Source organism: Tubulanus polymorphus, unplaced genomic scaffold (genome assembly GCF_964204645.1).
Source record: "Tubulanus polymorphus unplaced genomic scaffold, tnTubPoly1.2 scaffold_77, whole genome shotgun sequence".
NCBI classification, from domain to species: domain Eukaryota; kingdom Metazoa; phylum Nemertea; class Palaeonemertea; order Tubulaniformes; family Tubulanidae; genus Tubulanus; species Tubulanus polymorphus.
The window spans coordinates 29,184-49,000 of NW_027437483.1; the positions used below are offsets into that span (position 1 = coordinate 29,184).

Sequence of the window (19,817 nt, forward strand, 5' to 3'; positions counted from 1 at the left end):
GTGAAACATCTTTGGTCGTCTCCAAATTTCAACTTGCGTAAAACGAAAGCATTAGTTACAGACGCCTCGAGTAGCCAGAAAAACACTTTCTTCCACCATTTAATATTCTTTGTGGAAGGGTTGTAAAATTTATTGTAATGATCGAATAATTCGAGAGAAGAAGTGTTTCTATCGTAGTCTATGATAGTAGTCGGTCTAGTGATACCTTTAGCCGGAGTACGTCCACCTTTAACTCTATCCTTCATCGTTTCATCTCCTTTATTCCTAGTACTGATCATTGTATATAAATGTTTATCCATCCAGTTTAATATGAGAATGTTTCCTCTACGAAACGCTGTGATATTCCCGCGTTTCATGTTTCTCGTATCTCGAGCCTGTTTCGGGATTCCCCGCGAGTTTAAGTTTATCGCTCCCGTTAAATGGTAACCTTTCGCGTATAAGTTTTCAGCTAATGCGATACTACTATTCATCCGATCGCAGTATATGTGCTGCCCTCTATTGGAATACGCGCTCACTATATCGATGACTGTTTGCGCTGATTTCGTTAGTCCCGGTTCGACGAGTCGATCATCGTCATGACTACCACAATCTAGGATAGCGTTCAGCAGGTAGCCCGTATGGGGACACGCCAGTGTTTTCAGCGATAAACCCCATTTATTCGGTTTACGGGATCTCGAAACCTTGAATGCAACGCGACCTTTAAATCCGATTAGAGAGTCCTGAACCGCGATTTCCTCGTATGGCGTGTAATATTTCTGAAAGTTCGCGACTAGTTTCGAAATTAACGACGTTATTTTATTATTATCAGATAACGCGGGGTCCGAGTGACACACATGCAGCGTTGTGTGATACAGTAAATAAAACCGACTCGCCGAAATCACATCTCCAAAAAACGGAACTTTCTGCGACCATTTCTGCGACCAGTAAGAATCGATTCCAGGCGGCAGACGGATTATACCCATATTCAATACAACGCCTAGAAACCGATAAAACTCTGCTGTATCTGTCGGTTTCCATTGTTTAAACCGTGAATATGCGCTCAGATTAACAGTATTGATTTTCTCATCCGCGTAACGGTTTATTTCTGAAACAATTTCACTCACTATTTCAACCGTGAAAAGCAATTTAAAGTAATCGATACTGGAGGATTGATGGTTAAACTGTGAGAGATTGCGAGGTCCGCTCTGATTGGGTGGATTAAACCAGAGAATATCAGGACCTGGATCGTCATACTTCACATCACTCCATCCGGCTTCATCATCCGGTGACTCGGATTCAGACATTCCTTCTCCCGCCGTGGCCGCATTATCAGCCGGCTCCTCTATATCTTCACTTGCCATAGTCTCCTCTTCACTCTCCTCGTCATCTGTATCTGTATCATCGTCATCATCTGAATTTAACGCGTCTAAAATCAGATGATTAGCTTCAGTAGACGATAATGTTCGATGAGCCGCCATTGCTCATGTCCGGAAGTAGGTTAACAGTGCGAACTTAAAGCCAACCGTCAAAGTCTGATTTCAAAATCAAATTAAACTTTATTCAACAAGTAGTCGACCGGCGCCGGCGTTTAGTGATAACCATTAAATGGCGGTCATTTGAATTTGATTGAAAGATGAATTCCAGAGCGGCAAAAACTCCTAATTATAAATCAGCGCAACAAGTTAAAGCTGGAACTCGCAGGTAAAATTACTGGTTTTACTAAAGAGACTGAGGGGAGGGGGGTGAACTCGTGTAGGGAGTGACTCTCATCTCTCGGGGGATCACGACTTGTTCAAGTGGAGGTGACTGACACTCCCACTATCGATCATTGTATCTTTTATTATAGCACTAAGAATAGTACTTAGTTAGAACAAGTTGTTTTGAGTTCATTGAGTGACTCAGCAGCAGCAACAGCACCAACCAGCAGCAGCAGCAGCAGCAGCAGCAGCAGCAGCATCAGCTCCAACTTCGCAGAGAACTTTAGTGCAAACACTATATCGCGATCCCTGATTCCACACGAGCTCTCTACAATAATCTACAATAATATGCCAGAACCTGGTGACCGTCAAACGCATTTCCCACTTAGTGTGCCATAAAAATGTAATATGCCCAGTCTATCCAGCTCCTACTCCCCCCTACTCCCCCTACTCCCTCTTCTGTCTCAGTAACCTATCCAGCTCCTACTCCCCCCTACTCCCTCTTCTGTCTCAGTAACCTATCCAGCTCCTACTCCCCCTACTCCACCCTACTCCCTCTCCTGTCTCAGTAACCTATCCAGCTCCTACTCCCCCCTACTCCCTCTCCTGTCTCAGTAACCTATCCAGCTCCTACTCCCCCCTACTCCCTCTCCTGTCTCAGTAACCTATCCAGCTCCTACTCCCCCCTACTCCCTCTCCTGTCTCAGTAACCTATCCAGCTCCTACTCCCCCTACTCCCCCCTACTCCCTCTCCTGTCTCAGTAACCTATCCAGCTCCTACTCCCCCTACTCCCCCCTACTCCCTCTCCTGTCTCAGTAACCTATCCAGCTCCTACTCCCCCCTACTCCCCCCTACTCCCTCTCCTGTCTCAGTAACCTATCCAGCTCCTACTCCCCCCTACTCCCTCTCCTGTCTCAGTAACCTATCCAGCTCCTACTCCCCCCTACTCCCTCTCCTGTCTCAGTAACCTATCCAGCTCCTACTCCCCCCTACTCCCTCTCCTGTCTCAGTAACCTATCCAGCTCCTACTCCCCCCTACTCCCTCTCCTGTCTCAGTAACCTATCCAGCTCCTACTCCCCCCTACTCCCCCCTACTCCACCCTACTCCACCCTACTCCCTCTCCTGTCTCAGTAACCTATCCAGCTCCTACTCCCCCTACTCCCCCCTACTCCCTCTCCTGTCTCAGTAACCTATCCAGCTCCTACTCCCCCTACTCCCCCCTACTCCCTCTCCTGTCTCAGTAACCTATCCAGCTCCTACTCCCCCCTACTCCCTCTTCTGTCTCAGTAACCTATCCAGCTCCTACTCCCCCTACTCCCCCCTACTCCCTCTCCTGTCTCAGTAACCTATCCAGCTCCTACTCCCCCCTACTCCCTCTCCTGTCTCAGTAACCTATCCAGCTCCTACTCCCCCCTACTCCCTCTCCTGTCTCAGTAACCTATCCAGCTCCTACTCCACCCTACTCCCCCCTACTCCCTCTCCTGTCTCAGTAACCTATCCAGCTCCTACTCCCCCCTACTCCCTCTCCTGTCTCAGTAACCTATCCAGCTCCTACTCCCCCTACTCCCTCTCCTGTCTCAGTAACCTATCCAGCTCCTACTCCCCCTACTCCCTCTCCTGTCTCAGTAACCTATCCAGCTCCTACTCCCCCCTACTCCCTCTCCTGTCTCAGTAACCTATCCAGCTCCTACTCCACCCTACTCCCCCCTACTCCCTCTCCTGTCTCAGTAACCTATCCAGCTCCTACTCCCCCCTACTCCCTCTCCTGTCTCAGTAACCTATCCAGCTCCTACTCCCCCTACTCCCTCTCCTGTCTCAGTAACCTATCCAGCTCCTACTCCCCCCTACTCCCCCTACTCCCTCTCCTGTCTCAGTAACCTATCCAGCTCCTACTCCACCCTACTCCCCCTACTCCCTCTCCTGTCTCAGTAACCTATCCAGCTCCTACTCCCCCTACTCCCCCCTACTCCCTCTCCTGTCTCAGTAACCTATCCAGCTCCTACTCCCCCCTACTCCCTCTCCTGTCTCAGTAACCTATCCAGCTCCTACTCCCCCCTACTCCCCCCTACTCCCTCTCCTGTCTCAGTAACCTATCCAGCTCCTACTCCCCCCTACTCCCTCTCCTGTCTCAGTAACCTATCCAGCTCCTACTCCCCCTACTCCCTCTCCTGTCTCAGTAACCTATCCAGCTCCTACTCCCCCCTACTCCCTCTCCTGTCTCAGTAACCTATCCAGCTCCTACTCCCCCCTACTCCCCCTACTCCCTCTTCTGTCTCAGTAACCTATCCAGCTCCTACTCCCCCCTACTCCCTCTCCTGTCTCAGTAACCTATCCAGCTCCTACTCCCCCTACTCCCCCTACTCCCTCTTCTGTCTCAGTAACCTATCCAGCTCCTACTCCCCCTACTCCCTCTCCTGTCTCAGTAACCTATCCAGCTCCTACTCCCCCTACTCCCTCTCCTGTCTCAGTAACCTATCCAGCTCCTACTCCCCCTACTCCCCCTACTCCCTCTTCTGTCTCAGTAACCTATCCAGCTCCTACTCCCCCCTACTCCCTCTCCTGTCTCAGTAACCTATCCAGCTCCTACTCCCCCTACTCCCCCCTACTCCCTCTCCTGTCTCAGTAACCTATCCAGCTCCTACTCCCCCTACTGGTTGTTTCGTTTTGTCTCACCGTCTGTTTGTTTATTTATACAGGAAGACCGCAATAAAACAAGGACATGTTTTGATAACTTCACCAGATAAAAGTTTTATGTCAAACAGTTTCGAACGAGGTAAAAACAACATCCATATTCAATCCATGTTTTGATCGACCTGTGATCGACCTGTGATCGAGTTGTAATCGACCTGTGATCGAGTTGTGATCGACCTATGATCGACCTGTGATCGAGTTGTAATCGACCTGTGATCGAGTTGTGATCGACCTGTGATCGAGTTGTGATCGACCTGTGATCGTGCTGTGATCGAGCTGGCGGTGATTGAGCTGTGATTGTTGATCTATTTTTAGCTGGTGATATGACAGGAACCGATGATATGGAACAGAGTTTACCTCGTAAACAAACTCCGCGTAAAACGAAACTGACAACGTCATTACCACGGCAACAACAGTCTGAAATTACACCACTAGATGTCTCTGACGACTCGACGGGTGATGTCTCATTTTTACCACAGGTTTGTATTGGTTAATTAATGCGAGTGGGTGTCGCCTTATTTAATACGATTGATGTGTATATATTGATTGATTGTCAGCTGTCACATCGTGAATCGGAGTTAATTAAACACAGTTCACCGTCGACTGCCGCAGCGTGCTCCTCAATCGCCGCAGCCTGCTCGGTGACCGGTTCTACTCTCGTCATAGACGCTTCACGTCAAACTATTCACAACAATCAAACAGAAGTAGATGTCGTCATCGGTTACAGCAATTCACCGGTGAAAATAATCAACCATTCACCGAGCGTAGTAACGCGTAATCTTAAACAACAGTCACAGCAGTAAGTATACCACCGTATTAATCCAGGATTAACCATGCTGGTAGATGTATATTAATCCAGGATTAACCGGTATTGTGTATTGGTATTGTAGGTATATGACTGGTAATACAGCTGAAGCGACTCATATTTCTGTAGATGAAGTTCCTAAAGTTTTAATCTCTGATCAATCGACTTTATTTAAATCTCCTGTAGTCGTTCGTCAAGATCAAATAGCTGGTTAGTTCATCTATCTCACTATAGAGGGCGAGCGCGTGTTAGTTCATCTATCTGACTATAGAGGGCGAGCGCGTGTTAGTTCATCTATCTGACTATAGAGGGCGAGCGCGTGTTAGTTCATCTATCTGACTATAGAGGGCGAGCGCGTGTTAGATCATCTATCTGACTATAGAGGGCGAGCGCGTGTTAGATCATCTATCTGACTATAGAGGGCGAGCGCGTGTTAGATCATCTATCTGACTATAGAGGGCGAGCGCGTGTTAGTTCATCTATCTGACTATAGAGGGCGAGCGCGTGTTAGATCATCTATCTGACTATAGAGGGCGAGCGCGTGTTAGATCATCTATCTGACTATAGAGGGCGAGCGCGTGTTAGATCATCTATCTGACTATAGAGGGCGAGCGCGTGTTAGATCATCTATCTGACTATAGAGGGCGAGCGCGTGTTAGATCATCTATCTGACTATAGAGGGCGAGCGCGTGTTAGTTCATCTATCTAACTATAGAGGGCGAGCGCGTGTTAGTTCATCTATCTGACTATAGAGGGCATGTGTTAGTTCATGCGTTAATAAGTTCTATTTTTCATCACCAGGTGGACCGAAAGACTTGAATTCAAGCGCTCGATTGGTGGATGTAGAAGCTATTAGTCCTATTGTTGCGTCGTCGTCGTCACGGGAACCATCAGGAGGAGCGGTTGGTGTATTTACGGATAGTGATGCAGATTCTCAGAAAGCTGGATCGGACGACATCAGTGAAATTAACTCTCAAATATCTGATTCAATTATTAGAAAGAAGAAAAAAAAGAAACGTAAGAATTGAAATCTGAGATTTGATGATTGATTACAACATCGTAATCTATTCATCATTATTGATCATTTCAGAATTTAAAGTTGTACAATCGAGATATTTATCAGCTAAACCCCCAGCAGCAGCAGCAGCAGCAGCAGCAGCAGCAGCAGCAGCAGGTGCAACTGATTCTAGTTTCGCATCAAAATCGATATTATCGAATAAATCACATTTAAAACCGAGACGAAATACTAGAATATCGTCGACGCCATCTATTGGTAGTTTATCATCGACGACTCATCGCATCGATTTATCAGAATCGAGTGTTTTATCGAGATCAGGTGCAGCAGCAGCAGTAGCAGGTGCGTGTACAGGTACAGCAGGTGCAGCAGCAGTAGCAGGTGCGTGTACAGGTACAGCAGGTTTTACCAGTGTCAGCTACACGCATTAATTATACATATTCCTGTTTATTTTAGGTATTACATCATTAAAACAATCGTCGAAACAATCGTCTCTTCCTAAAACCAAGGTAAAACCATTGTCGGATGGAGCATTGTCATTGTTGCGTAACCGTGGATACTTAATGTTATACGGTAATTTTGTTTCAGGTTAAAAAAGATGAGAAATATAACGGGAAACAATTGGATAATATTTACAGTCGTTACGTACAGTGGAGATATATGAGATTAAACTTAGATAAATCAGTGAAATTACGTGAGAAACACGCCATGGTTCGTACTACCTCTCTACCTCAACACCCCTCCCTCCCCCCACCCCTCAACCTCCCTCACACCCCCTCTACCTCCCTTAACACCCTCTACCTCAACACCCCTCCCTCCCCCCACCCCTCTACCTCCCTCACACCCCCTCTACCTTCCCCCACCTCTCTACCTCAACACCCCTCCCTCCCCCCCCACCCCTCTACCTCCCTCACACCCCCTCTACCTCCCTCCGAATACTCCTCTCTACTCCCCTCTACCTCCCTCCGAATACTCCCCTTAACTCCCCACTACCTCCCTCCAATACTCCTCTCGGCCTCCCACACACTCCCTCTAAATACCTGCTGTTTTTATTTATAGTCATTACTGTACAGTGTTTGGGAACAAGTAGAACAGAGTATAACAGACGCTGATAGGCGGGATTTAAACAATGAAACTGTCAATCAAACTGTGAAACTGTTAAACGATTTACTGATATTAGTAAGTATTACTCACACGCCACAGCCTGCTGCTATCCTCACTTGCCAGCGGGTTATCATCGGTTAGTGTATATTGTAGGATGAAGGGTTTGAACCAGTGATTCATCGTTTGGATACATTTAAACAACAGCATCAGATTTTAGCGAATTCATTAGACGCAATTCGGCACCAGATAAATACTGATCAGATATACATACCAGCTGCGGCACCAGCTACATCAGCAGCTTCTCAACAGCAATACATTGAATATGAAGGTTAGTCTCATCTCCCCTCACCCGTTACAGACAGCCTCCCCCGTTACAGACAGCCTCCCCCTCCCCCTTTACAGACAGCCTCCCCCGTTACAGACAGCCTCCCCCTCCCCCGTTACAGACAGCCTCCCCCTCCCCCGTTACAGACAGCCTCCCCCTCCCCCTTTACAGACAGCCTCCCCCGTTACAGACAGCCTCCCCCTCCCCCTTTACAGACAGCCTCCCCCGTTACAGACAGCCTCCCCCGTTACAGACAGCCTCCCCCTCCCCCGTTACAGACATCCTCCCCCGTTACAGACAGTCTCCCCCGTTACAGACATCCTCCCCAGTTACAGACAGCCTCCCCCTCCCCCTTTACAGACAGCCTCCCCCGTTACAGACATCCTCCCCCGTTACCCTCCCCCTCCCCCTTTACAGACAGCCTCCCCCGTTACAGACATCCTCCCCCGTTACAGACAGCCTCCCCCTCCCCCGTTACAGACAGCCTCCCCCTCCCCCTTTACAGACAGCCTCCCCCGTTACAGACATCCTCCCCCGTTACAGACAGCCTCCCCCTCCCCCGTTACAGACAGCCTCTCTCCCCCTGTCACAGTCCACCTTCCCCCTCAGTCTCAAACATCGCCTGTGTTTATTTTCAGATCAGTTGCTGGAATCATTGTTTGAAAGTGAGGAATTGTTGTCTGAATGGAGTCAGTTGCTTAGTAACGAGAGGCAGATGGACGTACAGAAAGCGTGTGATTCGATGTTAAGATTGGACGACGTCACAGAGAAACAAATACAGCGTTTAAAACTGTAAATATTACCGTATATTACACTGTATTACATTCAGTATTACACTGTATTTCTATAATACAATGTATTTGATTTTTAGATGTAAAGAGCTTTTGGCCGATGGAAAATCAGAACTTATACAAGAATTATCACTGAATATTCAGCAGATAGAAGATAAACAACTACCATCATCAGCAGCCCTGGAATCAGCAGCACTGTGAGAGCTGAGAACCGGGATCAGCAGCGCTGTGACAGCTGAGAACCGGGATCAGCAGCGCTGTGAGAGCTGAGAACCGGGATCAGCAGCGCTGTGAGAGCTGAGAACCGGGATCAGCAGCGCTGTGACAGCTGAGAACTGGGATCAGCAGCGCTGTGAGAGCTGAGAACCGGGATCAGCAGCGCTGTGAGAGCTGAGAACCGGGATCAGCAGCGCTGTGAGAGCTGAGAACCGGGATCAGCAGCGCTGTGAGAGCTGTGAACCGGGATCAGCAGTGCTGTGACAGCTGAGAACCGGGATCAGCAGCGCTGTGACAGCTGAGAACCGGGATCAGCAGCGCTGTGACAGCTGAGAACCGGGATCAGCCTCATGTTTTGAACCAATTAGTTTGAGGATAGTTATAGTTACTGTAGTAATAATTAATGAAATCAACTGGATTGATTTTAGTTTAGTTAGTGTTTAATTTCTGCTGTTGAACAGTAAAATTGATTCATATTGAAATAAACGTCTTTTCTATCAGTTTTAATCAGTTTGTTTTTTATTCATTTATAAAAATCTCATTGAAAATTCTATGGAGGAATGGATTCAGTGGTTCTGATGCTGTATAGGGAGGATAATAGCAGACGATGTAGAAGGCAGCTCTAAAGTTATGATAGGGGCCGAATAGAAGGGATTAAAGGCTTGACTTGGGCTGAATTCTGCAAATTTATTCAGATTCAAACTATTGATTGTTGGGGATGGAAAGCAGCTCAGGAGAAGCGCAGAAAGAATCTTGCCACTGTCAGGATATTCTGTTGATAGTTGGGGGTGGAGAGCTCAGAGAAAAGAGAACTTCAATATTACAATAAATAGATTACAAATTTATTTTCTGAATTTGTTTTGCAGTAAAAGACAAATTACATAAATGACATGTTTTTGATTGAATAACACAATTTCTACAGATAAAATGTTTACAAGGAAATTCATACACATTTGATGCCGTCTCAATATTTTCATCACAAATAACGCATGATTTTCTAGTTTTATTACACACAGCCAGGGGGCGTTGTTTAGTTAAATATGAAGGTAAACCTGATAAAACTGATAAATCTATGCTACAATCAAATTTCCTTTTATTACTGATTTCAGACTGACTTTTACAACTTTCATCATCTATCTTACACTCAGCAGAGCTTGCACTTCTCTCATTGGAACTCTTAGAACTCGAGGGGCAGCTTGGTGGACAACTCCTAGCATAACTTACAGTTCTCTGAGTTGAGATTGGAGTTCTATGAGTTGAGATTGGAGTTCTATGAGTTGAGATTGGAGTTCTATGAGTTGAGCTTGGAGTACTATGAGTTGAGCTTGGAGTTCTATGAGTTGAGATTGGAGTTCTATGAGTTGAGATTGGAGTTCTATGAGTTGAGATTGGAGTTCTATGAGTTGAGATTGGAGTACTATGAGTTGAGATTGGAGTTCTATGAGTTGAGATTGGAGTTCTCAAAGTCTGATTTTCAGATAGTTTATTCAAGTAATTTAAGTTATGAACATCATAAATTGATCCTACAGTTCTACAACTCGTAAATATACCAGATTTCAATAGAAATTGATCGATTCTAGATTTCAATTTTCCATTAGGGATACATTTATTGATTTCTGTAAGAGTGACCCCTGTGAAAGGGTCGCTCGGTACACGACCTTTGACCTTGTCATCGTTTATAATGCGTTCTAAAGTAGTTTGATCTATATTATGACCGCTGGGAAGTAACATAGGAATAGTCATCAGGTCACAAGTGATTTCATCGAGAAAGTCTATAGGAATTTCATCATCGTTTATTTTAGAGCGAGTTGTTTTCGAATTTGTACAACTCTCTTCAGTAACCGTCACTGACCGAGGAGCGGCGAGTTGAGGAGCAGCGAGTTGTAAACTCTGCAATAATTGATTATGAATATCGACGATAGTTTGAATCAATGTTCGATGATTTGAAATTGAAGGTTCACCTAAAACGGCCAATCGTTTTAAAGCAGGAATTGAACCGTTTGAAGTTTGAACGACGCGTATTGTTAAAGCGTTTATTTCACGACTGTTTCTACTGTTTATATCCGTATCTATAATCGGTAACCGTAGCGACCACCAGCTCGAATACGATCGTAGATTTAATCTCGGTGTAAATCGGTCATTCTCGAAATTAATCACAGTTTTTTCTGATGTGTTACGAAATCTTGCGACAATCCGGAATAATCCTGAGGTAGATGGCGCTGCAGTCTGTTTGCGGGTAGGGGGCGTTGCAGTCTGTTTGCGGGTAGGGGGCGCCGCAGTCTGTTCCGATATAATCCATGGATTTGATATTTTACCGGATCTCGTTGAGATTTCAAATCCAGTCGATTTTTGAGATCCGACGCAACAATCAATAATAACCCGGTGAATATCGATAGTACAAGGAAATTCAATCGTCACGGAAACGGGACATTTAATAAATCTCTCGACCATGAAACCGTTTTGATGGTGGCTGTTTGTCGCTGCTGCTGCTGCTGATGATGAAATTAAATTCTTTAATTCATAATTATCAGCACTAATTTTATCGCAGTGAATTCTAGGCTGAAACAACGCATCACAAAAATTAATAGACATTGCTCAACTTTGCCTTACACTAAAACAGTTCCACACGCGCAGCGGGGCTATCCACTAACAGTTCCACACGCGCAACGGGGCTATCCACTAACAGTTCCACACGCGCAGCGGGGCTATCCACTAACAGTTCCACACGCGCAGCGGGGCTATCCACTAACAGTTCCACACGCGCAGCGGGGCTATCCACTAACAGTTCCACACACACGTGGCAGGGCTATCCACTAACAGTTCCACACACACGTGGCAGGGCTATCCACTAACAGTTCCACACACACGCGCGGCTATCCACTAACAGTTCCACACGCGCAGCGGGGCTATCCACTAACAGTTCCACGCCCACGTGGCAGGGCTATCCACTAACAGTTCCACACACACAACTATCCACTAAAAGTTCCACATACACAGGGCTATCCACTCCAGGCCCTGCACTTCTGTCGTGTGCGTCTTTGTCTTTTAGCTGAAAAATCAGATTAAGAATATCAAGCTAAGGAAGTGAAGAAAAGAAAGATTGCCTTTCAATTCCGGGCCCGACAGCTGTGTTGGCCTAGCCATTGACTGAACCGTAACAATGTCTGGTATCCAGGACTAGCCCAACCTGTAGTAGGCCTAGCCTGTAGTAGGCCCAACCTGTAGTAGGCCTAGCCTGTAGTAGGCCTAGCGTAGGAAGAAGAATTTGTATCTAAAAATAAAGAATGTGAGCCATGATGCGGTACAGTGCAGTGGAAGGGCCTATAACTCTCCATCCCCGCATCATCTGCTTGTTGTAATTAGTCAGTAACCTGTCTGTGGTTTAGTTTCACGATCGGATATTTTCACAAACGCCCATCCGATTATAAAAGGCTTACCACCAATGATTAGGTAACTAACTACTGGTTGGTTGTTGCTGAAGAAGAAAAGTTTATGTGAAACACAATCACACTTGGTGGTGGTGGACCTTTCTTTTCAACCAACTATTTATTAATATATTAAAAGTTGCCGAGCGCCTTTTTCAGGATTACAACTATCGACAGATACAGAAAACACTATGAACTACTATAAAATAGTGTAAAATACTCGTAGCAGCAATAACCGTGTTCAATAAAATATGAATTGAATTTGAATTTGTGTCCGGTGGCGCCGCCTGGTGTGAATTGCCATGGTAACGGTTTGTTGCCGGATATATTAACAGCGCGGTTTTGGTTTAGGCGGCTGTTCAGCTGCTCGAAGGTGTAAAAATGTCTGATATATTGTGTGACTGGTTGAATAATGAGTTAGATTTGTCTCAAAAAGTTGGTAAGCAACAATAACACCCCCTTCTTCCAACCCCCTCTTAAACCCCCCTCCCCCACTGGACTGCAGACCCCTCACCCATCTCTCTAAAATATCAATACTAATTCAATATAAAAACCTTTATTGAAACCACAAAAGTCTCTCATTTATTTACGATCTGTGTCCGTGGCGTAGGAACCCGCGGGCCCTGCCTGTCTGCATCACAAGAGCCTGCACAATGCCCCGCCCAGCGCCGGACTGAGTGCACAAGGCCCAAAGTTGGGTTCGGCTGAAAATTAGTAGTACTCATTTTTTCTGGGATCAAGTTTTTGGGCCATTTCTATTGATGTTTTGAATACATACCTCAAATTGGTCGCGTGTTATAAAACTACGCAGTCTAAAATACAAGGATGTTCCAAGTGAAGTACACGACCAGTGAACAGAAACCAGGAAACTGTCTTCCATCCGAGAGTGGACCAAACTCCCCTCAGATCTGGTGTCAATTGATCAGCTGCCCTCCCTAGCCAATAGTTATTCAAAAAAAGAAAAAATTTCATCTCTTATCTCTCTGATACTCAGTTATTCTGACAGAAAATAAACAATTGTTTTTTATATCTAGTTAACTCTGAACTCTGCACTTTGTTGAAAGTGATTTTATTTTATTTTTTTTTCAGATCAAAACTCATTTGCTAAAGATTTCTCAAATGGATATTTGATAGGAGAAGTGTTGAATAAGTATCAACTACAGCATGATTTCGATCAATTTTCACAGAGTTAGTAAGTATTCTCCCTCCCCACTCCCCTCCACTCCCCCCACTCTCCTCCCCACTCCCTTCCACTCCCTTCCCTCTACTGTGTAATTATTGTGATTTCTATGTTTTTTCAGTTCTGCTGATTCTAAATTGAATAATTTCACCCGAATTGAGCCGACATTAAATTTGTTAATGATTCCGTTCGATACAAATTTAGCTCGTGAGATTATGACTCAAACTCACGGAGTCGTTACTCGTTTAATGTATCAACTATTCATCGCTCTCAACAATAAAAAGAAGTCAAATTTAACGGGGATTGCCATGGAAACGATGAGGGCTGCGGCACCGGTGAAATTAGAGGCAGTCGAGAGTATCATGTATCAAGATGTAAGTATCGAAGTTCAGGATGAATAAAATGAGTTGAAGCCTTGACGACCTGATTGAACTGATTTCATTGTTTTAAACAGCGTTTAAAACAGAAAACACCTCGTCAAACGGACCTGAATTTAGACGCATTGGTCGCGAAATTCCACGAGAAACAAGTAACCTTAGAAACGAACGCTTTTAAACAGCGATTCCTCGAACAAGAACGACTTCGCGATAAACATCAATCGGAAAGACAAGCTTTAATCGAACGCGCTAAATATCTCAAACAAAAACAGAAAGATTTACTCGCTAAGATTGAGTAAGTTTACTCCCTGAATTACTCAGTTTACCCCCAGATTTACTCAGTTTACTCGCTGATTTACTCAGTTTACTCCCAGATTTACTCAATTTTCTCAAGAGTAAGTTTCTATTTTTAGTGGTGAATTTATGCCGGAGTAAGTTTTAATCGTCCTCTAAATTTCTTTGCTTTAATTCACTTGATTTTTTAGCAGTTCATTTGTTTTTTACTCTTGTTTTAAATTCAGGAATGTTTTCAATATTTCTCTTTCATTAGCTTGAATTTTTTGTAAATATTTTGAGTAAATTTTACTGATGTTTTTTAGTGCGGCGACAGTTGATATTCCAAAAACTCCACCTCATCGAGGACGACAAGCTTTACTCCGCCAAAAACAACTTCATACTAAGAAAGTCACAGAGGTAGAAATAAATTCAGTTTGTGTTGAAATATTTTTCTTCTCAGTTTGTCGTATTAAGAATAATATGATGAATGTTTAGGAGACGATGCGGAGTATCTGGGAATTTGAAGAAAAGATGAAAAGTGTGATTGAACCTTCGAAACCGTTGGGACCTGAAGATTTTCACAGGTAGAATTTCATGATCTAAACCGGTTTTATAGATTTATTGAGATATATTTGATTTGTCATGTATGAAATGTGTTATATTTGAATAGAGAAGTAACTGAAACAGAATTAACAGCAGCAGCAGCAGCAGCAGGTGCTGCATCCCCGACTAAGAGTCAAAAATCAGAATTAGATTTAATAAAACCAGCATCAAACGATGAATACATCGGAAAAATCCGTAAACGTTTACAAGAAGATTCAGCAGCACGAGAGGAACGTGAAAAACGCAGGAGGAAAGTGTTAGTCGATCAGTTAAAGGCTCATGAATATCAGGAGGTTAGTGATTCTCCCTCTAACTCCCCCTCTCACTCCCCTCTCACTCCCCCTCTAACTCCCCACTCACTCCCCTCTCACTCCCCCTCTCACTCCCCACTCAATCCCCCTCACTCCCCTTCAGACAGTAATTGATGTTATGTATCGATAGGAAGCGCGTAGGGAGGAGATGTTAGTGAATCCCCCTCTCACTCCTCCTCTAACCCACTAACCCCTCTAACCCCCCTCTCACTCCCCTCTAACCCCCTCTCACTCCCCTTCAGACAGTAATTGATGTAATATATTGATAGGAAGCTCGTAGGGAGGAGATGTTAGTGAATCATTCCTCCCCCTCTCACTCCCCTCTAACCCCTCTCTCACTCCCCTTCAGGAAGCTCGTAGGGAGGAGATGTTAGTGAATCGTTTAATGCGACAATCTCAACAAGAACGACGAATAGCTGTTCAATTACTACAGGCACGACACGAGAAAGAGGCTATACGTAACAACCGTATCTATAGAGAACAACAATACGAGCAGAGAAGAGCGCGAGACTTTAACGATGCGTTAGATAAAGAGGCGGTTAGTTCAATATTTACCTCTCTTATTTACCTCTCTATAACCTCCTGGAAGATATATTACTCCGCTCCGTGAGATATTAAACTTATAGTTATAAATTGATGATGATTTATTATTTGTAGCAAATGGCAAAAATTGCAAAGTTGGAATATGAGGAACAAACGAAGAAAGATAAAATATTACACGATAAAATCAGTGAGGACCGACAAATAGCGAAATATAATAAACACTATAATCAGTGTCGACAAGTGTTGAATCAGATTGTTGATTTAACGTGTAAAACTGTCGAATATAGACAACTTACTGACAAGTAAGTTTTGATCCCCCTTCTATACTCCCCTTTTACCCCTCTATACTCTCCCTCTACTCCCCTCTCCCTTCTTACTCCCCCTCTATACTCTCCCTCTATACTGCCTCCCGCTGGTATAGGAATGTGTGTTATTATATGATTCAGTTTGATACCTGAGAAACTGTGGCGCGATTGGACGACGTTATTTCTAGAAGGGAAATCACTTTATGAAAACGAAGCCGAAATCAAAGGATTGGAAGATTTTACTCCGCAGGAAATTTTAGAGGAAGAAAGACAACAATTACTGGATGAAACTGATTTCAAAGAATACAAGGTTTGTATCCCCTCATTGAGTGAGTACCCCCTCACTCCTCGCTGAGTACCCCTCATTCCTCAATGAGTACCCCTCATTCCTCAATGAGTACCCCTCATTCCTCAATTAATTGTATATTTATACAGGAAATGGTCGGTGAGTGGAGTGCACCAGAATCTAGTGAAATTTCGGGACCTCCTCGCGATAATCCTATTGTAGGTTATGTGGTCAAACGGTTATACGAGATGGTTCATCCAGCATCGGTATGTATCACTCACTCGCTGTCTATCTGTCTACATGCTGTCTATTTGTCTACATGCTGTCTATATATTTAACAGCCTCCAGCTGCTGCTCCACAGTTCCCGGAGTTTCCAATTAAAGCGTGTATTCTCGGTAAAGCATTCAGTGGTAAAACTTCATGTATTCGAGCATTAATGAACAGTAAGTACCTCACAGCTGTGTGTGACCTCTCTCTCTCTCTCTCTCTCTCTCTCTCTCTCCCTCTGTGACCTCTCTCTCTCTGTGACCTCCCTCCCTCTGTGACCTCTCTCTCTCTGTGACCTCCCTCCCTCTGTGACCTCCCTCCCTCTGTAACCTCCCTCCCTCTGTGACCTCCCTCCCTCTGTGACCTCCCTCCCTCTGTGACCTCCCTCCCTCTGTGACCTCCCTCCCTCTGTGACCTCCCTCCCTCTGTGACCTCCCTCCCTCTGTGACCTCTCTCTCTCTGTGACCTCCCTCCCTCTGTGACCTCCCTCCCTCTGTGACCTCCCTCCCTCTGTAACCTCCCTCCCTCTGTGACCTCCCTCCCTCTGTGACCTCCCTCCCTCTGTGACCTCCCTCCCTCTGTGACCTCCCTCCCTCTGTGACCTCCCTCCCTCTGTGACCTCCCTCCCTCTGTGACCTCCCTCCCTCTGTAACCTCCCTCCCTCTGTGACCTCCCTCCCTCTGTGACCTCCCTCCCTCTGTGACCTCCCTCCCTCTGTAACCTCCCTCCCTCTGTAACCTCCCTCCCTCTGTGACCTCCCTCCCTCTGTGACCTCCCTCCCTCTGTGATGCCTCTTTTACCTCTCTATCTGTTTTAAATAGTTTGTTTATCATTTGAATTTTTCAGATAAACGAGTCCAATTGTTGAATGCGGATGATTTAGTTGTCATGGCGATAAATGCGCACAGAAATGATGAGGTTGAGGAAATACCAGTTCCGGTAAGTGTCTTCTCTCCTCCTCACCTCTCTCCTCCTCACCTCTCTCCTCCTCACCTCTGACTTTACTGCTAGTATCTACATAGAATGAGGTCTTTATTGATAGGAATTTGAAGAAGAGAATTTGCCAGTTACTGCCGGATCAACTACTCCTGGAGCAACTACTACTCCAGCTCCAACTTCTCCAGGAGCTAATACTCCAGCTCCAGGTAAATCCATTTATAGTACCTGAATAACATGCTCCAAATAACCGTTACTAAACTGAAATTGGTAAACTACTCCAGGTGTAAATGCTCCAACTGCTGCAGTAGAACTAACAGATGCTCCAGTGGAGGATGTCGCTGCTGCTGCTCCAACAGATAGCAACAAAATAACAGAAGAACAATCAGAGATTGGAGCAGAAAAATCTGATCCGGAGAAACCAGTTGTAGAGGACGAAAGTCAATCAGAGTTGAGTTCATCATATTTGAGCAAATCTGAATCACCAGTTAAAACTCAGGTAAACTCCTCGTGTTAACTCATTAAAACTCAGGTAAACTCCTGCTCATTGAGACTGTGAGTTTAAACTCGTTAATTGATTTTTGTAGCCAACAGAACGAGCGAAATTGGGTTTAAAAGCATCAAAATGTTTGAAGAAAGGGAAACCAGTAGATGATGAGATTGTAGTTGATATACTGGTTGAAGCTATCAGGTCTGTCAGTCTTCTACTAATTATCTAAATTACTTCATTAATTAATAATTAATTGATAACTGATATTTGTATGATTAGGAGAATACCAGAAGGTACAGGATGGATATTAGACGGTTATCCTACAACTTACTCTCAAGCTAAACTCGTTGAGAAAGCTTTGAGTGGATTTGATACAGGTGTATCTAATGAGATATTGACCGGAGCTGGAGTTGGAGGGCGGAGAGTTAGTCGCATCGGTAAAAAATCAATCATCGCACCAGATCCACGACCAGCGCCACCTATACCCGACCCTGTTAGTGGATTGAATGTTGTTATATTGTTGAACGTTGAAGATGAAATCTGTTTAAAAAGATCGGCAGGAAGAATGTGTGAGTAGTACCTCGTTTGAACACCAGGGGGAGTAGACTGTTGTGCGGTACATTGTATGAACACTAGGGGGAGTAGTGTAAAGGTTTGTTTTCACTTACAGATGCGACTCAATCAGAAGAAGTTTATCAACAAGAATTCAAACCGCCACCAGAGGGCAGCATGACAGGAATCAATAAACAAGAGAAAGTAAAACCAGTTTCGGACGAGGCTCATGATCAGGAGCAATTACAACATCGGTACGTACCACTAGGGGGCGCTGCGTCGCAGTATCGTACCACCAGGGGGCACTTTATGATATGTATGTATATTTTATAGAATGACTTCGTTCGCTGATAATTGGCCGAAATTAGAAAAATGGTTTAATAAATTTGGTACATTGAGAATCGTAGAGGGAACATTGAATGAGGAAGCAGTTTATTTAGAGACAGAGAAAATACTAGAGGATACACTAGCTCAGGTAATACCTCTCTTATACCTCTCTCTCACCTCTCTTATACCTCTTTATCAACCTCTATCTCTGTTACAGTTGGAAGGAGGTAAAACTGAAGAAGAATCAAATCCAGTTGAACAATCGGAAATAACAATAGAGGAACAGAAACCGGTGGAGACAGTGGAAAAACCGGTAAATATCTCACCGTTTTACCCTCCCCTCATCCTCGTTTCAGCTCCCCTCACCGTGTTACCCTCGTCCCGACTGTGCTCCCCTCACCGTGTTACCCTCATCCGGACTGTGCTCCCCTCACCAAATGTTCCCCTCACCATGCTCCCCTCTCATGTGTTAGTGTTTTACAGGTAGAGATTGCTGAGGTGCCGTCTGCTGCAGCTGCTGATCAACCTCAAACATCAAGACCTGCATCGAAAAAATCTAGAACAGGTAAAATACATGTATAACACTGAAACACCTGCTGCTGCTGCTGCTGCTGCTGCTGCTGCTGCTGCTGCTGCTGCTGCTGCTGCTGCTGCTGCTGCTGCTGCTGCTGCTGCTGCTGCTGCCGCTGGTAAATATAGTATATATTTATTTGTAGGCTCTCGAAGTGGTTCCGCTAAAGGTTCACCGTCACGTAATAAATCTCCTAATAAATCTAAAAGTAGAGAGAGCAGTGGTAAACGTAGTGGTGGATCGGGGAAAGAGAAATCATCTCCTAAAGGTTCAGCAAAAAGAGGAAGATCGGGTAAAAAGAGTAAAACACCAGAACCGATAGAACCGATAGAACCATTAGAACCATTAGAACCAGCTGGACCTCCTCCTCCTCAACCCGGATCACAACAATGGACATTCGTAGATTTACCTATTGAACCGGTATGTATACTATCATCATTTCTAGGGTCTGACTGCTACAATATAATGAATATTTTTAGGATCTCACTAATATGATGAATATTTCTAGGATCTGACTGTAATAATGAATATTTCTAGGATCTCACTAATATGATGAATATTTCTAGGATCTCACTAATATGATGAATATTTCTAGGAACTGGCTAGTGTGCTCGCTACTAACTGGGATGCTATTGAAACGACGTATCTAAGTAACAGTAAAGTTGTGTTCAGAAATGTGAGAGAAGAAAGAGAAAATGTGATCAGATATTTCTATCAAATCAAGTAAGTCTCTCTGAATGGAG

The 19,817-nt window shown here is 44.7% G+C and overlaps 3 protein-coding genes across 3 annotated transcripts; 2 read left to right on the plus strand and 1 right to left on the minus strand.

The window, feature by feature from the left end:
• The first annotated feature begins 1,601 nt into the window (after nucleotides 1–1,601).
• On the plus strand, nucleotides 1,602–9,071 carry LOC141914688 (uncharacterized). The gene is made up of 13 exons (XM_074805949.1): nucleotides 1,602–1,680; nucleotides 4,375–4,451; nucleotides 4,685–4,848; nucleotides 4,927–5,168; nucleotides 5,260–5,384; nucleotides 5,976–6,191; nucleotides 6,265–6,570; nucleotides 6,646–6,698; nucleotides 6,778–6,900; nucleotides 7,249–7,368; nucleotides 7,447–7,621; nucleotides 8,257–8,410; nucleotides 8,490–9,071. The coding sequence occupies exons 1-13, from the start codon at nucleotides 1,613–1,615 to the stop codon at nucleotides 8,608–8,610; spliced, it is 1,944 nt and encodes a 647-aa protein (XP_074662050.1). The 5' UTR covers nucleotides 1,602–1,612; the 3' UTR covers nucleotides 8,611–9,071.
• Nucleotides 9,072–9,459: 388 nt separating this feature from the next.
• LOC141914685 (RING finger protein 37-like) lies at nucleotides 9,460–12,282 on the minus strand. The gene is made up of 2 exons (XM_074805944.1): nucleotides 12,063–12,282; nucleotides 9,460–11,674 (listed from the first exon to the last, which is right to left on the minus strand). Exon 2 carries the CDS (start codon nucleotides 11,215–11,217, stop codon nucleotides 9,460–9,462), a length of 1,758 nt encoding a protein of 585 aa, XP_074662045.1. The 5' UTR covers nucleotides 11,218–11,674; nucleotides 12,063–12,282.
• Nucleotides 12,283–12,386: 104 nt separating this feature from the next.
• Nucleotides 12,387–19,801, plus strand: LOC141914686 (sperm flagellar protein 2-like). Its single transcript, XM_074805945.1, has 24 exons — nucleotides 12,387–12,489; nucleotides 13,140–13,242; nucleotides 13,352–13,604; nucleotides 13,685–13,902; nucleotides 14,021–14,038; nucleotides 14,207–14,300; nucleotides 14,379–14,467; nucleotides 14,554–14,779; nucleotides 15,147–15,335; nucleotides 15,455–15,642; nucleotides 15,787–15,955; nucleotides 16,081–16,197; nucleotides 16,273–16,375; nucleotides 17,046–17,137; nucleotides 17,241–17,343; nucleotides 17,419–17,633; nucleotides 17,722–17,825; nucleotides 17,904–18,193; nucleotides 18,295–18,430; nucleotides 18,510–18,651; nucleotides 18,721–18,816; nucleotides 18,987–19,068; nucleotides 19,220–19,494; nucleotides 19,670–19,801. The coding sequence occupies exons 1-24, from the start codon at nucleotides 12,432–12,434 to the stop codon at nucleotides 19,799–19,801; spliced, it is 3,492 nt and encodes a 1,163-aa protein (XP_074662046.1). The 5' UTR covers nucleotides 12,387–12,431.
• The last annotated feature ends 16 nt before the right edge of the window (nucleotides 19,802–19,817 follow it).

Excerpts from the sequence above, each read along its gene's own strand:
- LOC141914688 (XM_074805949.1), top strand. The coding sequence starts at position 1,613 with ATGAATTCCAGAGCGGCAAAAACTCCTAATTATAAATCAGCGCAACAA. Across the intron at positions 7,622-8,256 it reads GCAATACATTGAATATGAAG|ATCAGTTGCTGGAATCATTG; the intron begins GTTAGTCTCATC and ends GTTTATTTTCAG. Across the intron at positions 8,411-8,489 it reads CAAATACAGCGTTTAAAACT|ATGTAAAGAGCTTTTGGCCG; the intron begins GTAAATATTACC and ends TTTGATTTTTAG.
- LOC141914686 (XM_074805945.1), top strand. The coding sequence starts at position 12,432 with ATGTCTGATATATTGTGTGACTGGTTGAATAATGAGTTAGATTTGTCT. Across the intron at positions 17,634-17,721 it reads AATCACCAGTTAAAACTCAG|CCAACAGAACGAGCGAAATT; the intron begins GTAAACTCCTCG and ends TGATTTTTGTAG. Across the intron at positions 18,817-18,986 it reads TGGAGACAGTGGAAAAACCG|GTAGAGATTGCTGAGGTGCC; the intron begins GTAAATATCTCA and ends AGTGTTTTACAG.
- LOC141914685 (XM_074805944.1), bottom strand. The coding sequence starts at position 11,217 with ATGTCTATTAATTTTTGTGATGCGTTGTTTCAGCCTAGAATTCACTGC.